General features: G+C 35.4%; 1 protein-coding gene across 2 annotated transcripts in view; it reads left to right on the top strand.

The window, feature by feature from the left end:
- Positions 1–3,308, top strand: part of LOC121331090 (endophilin-B1-like) — a 12,921-nt gene extending 9,613 nt beyond the window's left edge. The window contains exons 6-10 of one of the 2 annotated variants that reach the window (XM_041278253.1): positions 30–53; positions 606–695; positions 1,177–1,277; positions 2,251–2,476; positions 2,891–3,308. In XM_041278253.1, the coding sequence (XP_041134187.1) occupies positions 30–53; positions 606–695; positions 1,177–1,277; positions 2,251–2,476; positions 2,891–2,998 (549 nt within the window). In that variant the 3' untranslated portion in view covers positions 2,999–3,308. The remainder of the gene's footprint in view (positions 1–29; positions 54–605; positions 696–1,176; positions 1,278–2,250; positions 2,477–2,890) is intronic. The other variant, XM_041278254.1, reaches the window with a different exon arrangement.
- The last annotated feature ends 4,056 nt before the right edge of the window (positions 3,309–7,364 follow it).

Here is a 7,364-nt window from a genome sequence, read left to right as displayed (position 1 = left end):
TATGATGTCATTGTTTTAATGCTTGCCAGCTTTGGACCGAGGAAGTGACACAAGTAAGTTGATTCTTTGCAAGATGCAAGACTTCTTGTTAATTAAGATTTATGTGGCTTGTGACACCCTCCATAAACACAGTTGGCAGATGCAGCTGAGAACATGGCAAGTTTTATCTCGCAAGGTATAATGACGAAGGCAGATTTCTGTTGGAGGAAGACATGACCTTTAGAAATGGGTTAAGCCAGTGCTCACTGATATACTTGTTCCAGGATATTGCTTAAAAACGACATTTTAGAAAAATATTGAGTTGAGTCAGTTTTGGTTGCATGTGTACAAGTTTGGTGGTTATAATAAAGGGATTACACTATACTTTTTCAATGCAGATTTATTTATTGAAATCTCATTTTTGTCTTACATTCACAGGTGTAGAAATATAAACCTGTATCATGCAGACTTTACATACAACATATTACCAAAAAACTGTTAACGGATTATGTGTGTCTACACCTGGGTTAAGTTGCAGATGACTTTAATGTGTGTGAGTTGGCTGCCATTTTATATATTTGCATTCTCACTAATCTAAATTATTTTTATTATTTTTTGTTAAACAGGCTGAGCAGGAGGTTAGAATAGCACAGAGCGAGTTTGATCGGCAAGGGGAGATCACCAGACTTCTGCTTGAAGGAATCAGCAGCACGCATGTAAGTGTTTGCATTGCCTTCAGAAATGAAAATGAAAATTTCTTATTTTTTGCTAATTGCTGTGATAGATTTGCCAATTGATTAGCCATTTCTGAGGATTACATTACAACCTCCTCTTGGGATGCATTTTCCTGTCAACTATGCAGCTGTATCTATACCTTTAAACTCTCCAAAGGTATGACCCACACTCCGTATATATATATATATATATATATATATATATATATATATATATATATATATATATATATATTCTATATATATCTATATATAGACTTCTCCGTTGAAGATCGAAGCACTTCTCCAGTTGTGATGAAATTTGGTTAGCACAAGTTGTGAGCATCAGAATCTGGGGGTATTTGGATATGCCGGTCCATCTGTCTTTACATATTACACTTGTCACAATTTTTGTTTAAAAGTACACTTTGCATTTGCATTTGACATTGACATGCTGGTTTGCTTTAATTTTTCTGTGTTGCAGGCACACCATCTCCGCTGTCTGAATGACTTTGTAGAAGCACAGACAACTTATTATGCACAATGTTACCAGTACACGGTGGACCTCCAGAAGCAACTTGGAAGGTAACAAAACAGCAACCCTTCTACCATATGTTGATTTCAGTTCATTCCATATTTTGAAAGTTCAATATACCATATTGCTCCAATATATATATATATATATATATATATATATATATATATATATATATATATATATATTATTATATATATATACGGCTAGACCGAGATCCCCGACTGAAAGAAGGGGGGTTTCTTGAAGATGTCATTTTTGAGGCAGATTCTGTTTAATTTGCAGGAATCATCAAAGTACAAAGTGTTGTATATTTACTTGGGAGCTATGCAGCTTTTTGTTCAAGGACAAAAAAAGTTTAATTAGTTTTCCGCTGTGTTGGCAGATTATATTAATGATACAACTTAAAAGCCCTGGCTGCACTTTCCATCACTGGTTACATGAACCTGAAAAATTCTACTGCATTTAACATTATGTATTCATGAGCATTTCAGTAAACTTGTCTTAATTTGTCATTCAATATAGATGGGACTTGTTCATTCTTTGGGTGCTGTGTCTAAATATGTAGAATAAAAGCTTTCTTCAACCAAGGACAATGAGGTTTTAATGAGAAGAAATACTTTCAACAAATTCTTTAAAACCAGAAAGATTTGCAGTTTTATTAATTAGCATTTTATTCCAAAAAAGCATATCAGTAAAGTCACTGAACCTAGGATTACATTTTAATTATGGTGATAAAAAGAACCAAACACCACATGTGTTCAAGATAACAAATGTTTGTTGGCATTTAATGCTGTGTAAGAATTAAATAATTGTGCACATTTATCAATTTTTGTTTTATAATCCTTTTTAAAAGCTGCTATAAGAATAGCAGTGCCATAATTGAAATTTCAAAGCAGATTTGTGGTACTGCCCAGTTCAGTGTCATTCTAGCATTCAAGGTCAATGCTATGGTTACAGTATCTGAATAACTTTGGTACCATGAGTCCAGTCACACATTTCTACTGGCATTTGTTTCTGCAGCTTTCCAACCACACTTACTTCCAACAACAACCAAAACTCCTCCAGCTCAGCGCAGAGCATCTCTCTTCCCTCCATTCCTGTTTCTTCCAAGCTGTCCGCTCCAGCCAATTCCATTGTCACTTCAGGCTTCAGTGAGCTGAGGGCATCGAGTGGCACCAGAAAGGCCAGAGTGCTCTATGATTATGATGCCGCGGACAGCAGTGAGTTGTCTCTACTGGCAGATGAGGTGGGTAATCACTTAATTATTTTGGGACACAGGAAATATCTACAGTATAGCAACCATCTGGTCAGATATTAGTAGTGGCACAAACGGAGTTTAATTGCAAAAATTATCTAGAACAAAAGTGGTTTAAATTAATTTTCATGACATTGTTCGTTCCACTTTAAGCTTGGTAAAAAAAAATTGAGCGTTTTTATTTTATCTTTTTAAAGATATATATAAAATCTAGTAAGTTTTTTTTTTTTTTTTGTGGTTGTTTACTAAAAGGGGATAACAATACATATTTAATTTGCTAAAACAGCCCTCTTACTAGAGCTCCAAAATCAAAGTTCGAAACTATTGCCAATAGAATGTATTGTATTAACTTTCAAAGAAAGTGTACTAAAACAGTTTTGTTGTTGTTGTTGTTGTTGTTTCCAGGTCATTGCCGTGTATAGTGTTCCTGGAATGGATACTGATTGGCTTATGGGTGAAAGAGGAACCCAGAAAGGAAGAGTGCCTATTACCTACCTGGAGCTGCTAAACTAAGCCTGTACGTGCCAAGAGAGAGAAAGAGAAACGTTATTACAGCTGCGGTTTCATATTTATATGCAATTAACTTTTTATGAAGCAATTTTAAATGTCTTATTTTCATAGCGGCCAGCAGAACTGACCACTGGTTTCATGGCAGACAGTTGCATGATTAATATCACAGACTCAATTGAGAAAGATCTGGAAGCTTTGAATATTCATGTGCCAACAAGACTTTCATAATTTAGTTTTCTACTGAAAGTTTCACTAACTGCAAACATCAGTCTTTGTACTTTAGTGCTTAAAATAAATGTAATTTGCCAATTAACAGCTTTTTTTGTATTGCTATAAAACATGTTACCTTTTTCAAACTGGTTTTATCTAGAAAATGTCTTGAAGGGATGTTTAGGTAAAATGCTTGTCCTTTTTTGTGTAGTGTTGAAGTTATAATTATGATCTCCTAGTTCAGCCTATTGAAATATTACGTTTAAAATATCCAACCGCTACATTTTTTAAGTTTAGATGCAAAACTATGCAGTTTATAGCTAATTAAATAAGTTCCTGGCTTAAATGGTAGAATGTTTGACATGTGCTTAAATATTGAGGCACATGATTTGTGTTTCATGACAGTTATGAGGATTAATGACTGTATTTTACAGAGAGGCGGTTTATGTACAAGATCAGTTGACATTGAGAGACCAGTGCACCCTAAACTATGCAATTCTACAGATGTATTGGAGGACACACTGAAAGCAACACATCCAATTTTTTTCTTTGTCTTTGTTGACCATGGTGTGAATATTGTGTGTGACTTCTAAAGACAATTGGTTGCACCAGAGCTTATTTAGGTGTGCCATAACAAAGGGGGTGAATACTTATACAATCAATTATTTTCTGTTTTATATTTGTAATTAATTTAGAACAATTTGTAGATTTTATGTTGTAAAACAATAAAATGTAGAAAAGTCCAAGGGGGTGAATACTTGTGAGAGCCACAGTGTGTATATATAATATTATTTAGTAGTCGCCAATTATTTTTTATTATTTTCTCCCAATTTAAGCTCGGCTCACCGCTACCACCCATATGCTGACTGATCGGCAATAGGGGGGTTTTCTCCTGGGATGCCGTGTGAGGAAATCTGAAATTAGAGGATGGAATGAGGAGGGACTGCTTCCCACTCTTCTCTCTACTTTAGATTGATGGAAATAACAAACATATAGACAAACAAAAGGAACAGCACAGGAACAATACATAACAGGGAGGGGGGGAAACAAAAAACATGAAACTACAGTGCACCGTTGTTGGACTAAGGCATTGTAACATTGCCCTAGGGGAGAAAAGAATAAGTAGAAAATCAGCAAACTGGAGAATAAATGGAGAGAAAGACATTATTATGGAAGGGCAAAAGAAAAAAAAGACTTTATATAACCTAACCATGTTTTTCAATGGCAGGCCAGTTAATACCGTAGATTATTAATAAATTGTATTATACTATTTGTAGTATTTAAAATGTACACAGTCGAGAGAAGCTACAATGAGACAATGTTTCCAGATAAATATTACAAGCATTAAGGGTACTGTCTTCCCTTTAAGTCCTTAAATGTAGTTTTCTATTGTGAGTTTCCCCATCAGCACGGAGCCTCTGGTATGTAGTTGTAATTGATGGGGGAGTTTTGTTTAATCAGCGGTTGCTCTGCTTCTAGATGTGACTGTCATTTGTTCGTGGAACACCAGGGGGCACCAGTATGCTCTTAATGATGCTCTCTTGTGATAGCTAAAGCACCTACAGTATTGATAGGGATACTGAAGCAGGGGATGCTTAATTGATTGTCATTGTTTGCTATCAAATTTGGCTTCTGTCTTGATTTCTAATGAGGAGCTTTACAACACTTATTATGTTTCAGTTGTTTTAAAGTGTAATTAAATATTTTTAGTGCATGTGCACTAATCTATATTAGGGGTGTTAAGACTAGAACTGTCCACCGGTTCTGTTGTGGTCAGTAATAAATGTTTTCTATAGCATGTGTTTCTTTCAGAACTGCACATTTGGCACTGTATGTAATGAATGGATGTGCACGGTGGAGAATTTCTTTGCAACTATTTTGTCAGCTACAATTACTTTAATGAATGCGCTTGCAGAAAGAAGGTAGATAGTGTTTGGGAAAGAATGTTCCAGATTTTTTCCACGGCCTATGAAGAATGGTCCTCAACACGAATAGGTTTTGTCACAAGGCACCTGAGCAGGGATCATATTGCTGCAGAGCAGCTATGGCCATGTACGTTAAACCCCCTTGTGTTCCCTCCTGAAACGTGCTACATTCAAGACTGGATAAGGAAGATTTTCAGAGCATGCAGCCCCCTTACCTGCAAAGCATGCCATAAAACATGTCATACATGTAGAGGCTTGTATGCAAAGATCAAACTACAATAACCAGTTCTCTGATCACAGGCCACAGCGGAGTCAATACAGGACAAAGGCTGTCTCTTGCGTTAGGTTTTGTAGACTGAGGCGATGATTACCAGCTCATACTCTCTTCACGGAGAGCTGTAACAAAATCCAATAGTGTTGCTTCTAGGAAAATGTGTTACAGATTTGAGTTTAAACAGTATTATTGATTCATGCTGTAGACTAGCATGAAAGGATCAAATTAGAAAAAAAAGGCTCTCATTTGTTTTTGCACACCAATGATTCTGAGTCATTTCATTCAAGGAGAGGTATAACAAAACCCAACACTGGCACTTTTAGGGAAAACCAGGACAAATCCTGATGAGAAAACAAAACTATAAACTATGTATTTTTAAGGTCTTTTTTATTTTTTAACAACCTTCAACCTAAAACATAACCTGAAACATAAAACATGCCCTTACTTACACTCTAGTTTATTTAGACATGCTACAGTATTACATTTAACCGTATAGTATGAATTTTCAGAGACTCAGAACCCTGGTACTTCATTGAGGCCATTCTGGGTCAGTACATTTACAAGGTATTTTATATTGAATACAAATTCTAAACTGCATTTAATTTGAATGTACATACATTAAACAGATGTATACATATACAGGGTGATACATAAATAACACATTCATAACAAAAACATGATTACATTTTCCAGAATGTCTGATGTGATGTTTGCACAATCTGTCTTTGTCTTGTAATTTGTCCTGGGGGTCGTCTGTGCACCTGTATTAATGCATCACCTTGTACATTGAATAAGAGACTTGTACCACTGCTGAAAGAGAATTATTGCATTACATTTAAAATACCAAGCAGTGAATTTCAACTAGCATATCTGTGTGCATCTTGCTGGCGATTTTGTTCTTTCTATCATCTGTATTTTCTGCAGTGGTGGCAGATAGATCTCTTCTCCACGGATACTGCAGTACATACTTAAAAAAAAAAAAAAAGAAAAAAATACTAATTATTATTGTCAACTTAGTCTATTACCCTAGGTGCTTATTGAGGTGCTAGGATTTAATGCAGATCTGAATCATAACTTATCCAGTCTCTGAAACACACTCATAACACACTGATGTTGGACCATAGAGAAACATCGTCTGAAGGTGTTAGTTAAAAGGTTGATTAACTGTCAAATTAATGGTGAACAGATCCCGGGGTTGCTTTATTTTTTAACTAATGTGCTATTCATACTGACTAGCAAGTAATTAGCTACTTTACTTGTTTTAGTTATTGTTGTGGGATGTACTATGCATTTTATTTCTGAACCTCAATTCAGTTTCCAGTCGTAAAAGAAAGCCAGACTGCTGCAAAACACACTTCCAAAATCCTTCTGTAAACGTTGCAATATCACTGGCACATCAAAAATGCAGAAATCGTTGTACGGAAGCCAATAACCCAACAGATTCCATTTTATGAAGCTCAACAATGCACAGCAGGGCTTTTTTCTTTCGCACTGTGGTTGGTATCTGCTCTTAGTAAATCATTTTTAAACAGTATTAAGAATACTATGAACAAATGGTATCTGTATGCAACCAAGGCCAGAAACTTAAACATTTTGTGTTTGGTTCAGCTACCACAACGGGGTTGGGTGTGTGCACATGCATGTAGTTTGTGTTCCTCAGCATGGTGGATTGAAGTTAGTATTCCAACACAATAATGCCTAATTTTACTTGTGTTTTTATATATATAAAAATTTAATATATATTTTTTATATAATAAATTTAACTAGGCTAGCCTTGGTACTAAATAAAATTACTATAACTGAGCTGAAGATCTGACAATCTGATCTATCATGTGGTATTATTTCTGTTAACAGCTATAAACCATTTCAGCTGGCAACTTCATATTTTTAGTGTTCCAGAAACCCTGAGCAAAATCTATTGCTATCCTTCACTTTGACCTGTGACCTAAAACGGCTGCCA

Source organism: Polyodon spathula, chromosome 18 (genome assembly GCF_017654505.1).
Source record: "Polyodon spathula isolate WHYD16114869_AA chromosome 18, ASM1765450v1, whole genome shotgun sequence".
Classification (NCBI taxonomy): Eukaryota; Metazoa; Chordata; class Actinopteri; order Acipenseriformes; family Polyodontidae; genus Polyodon; species Polyodon spathula.
Note: the sequence above shows the minus strand (reverse complement) of the source record. Positions and strands in the feature narration are given on the sequence as shown.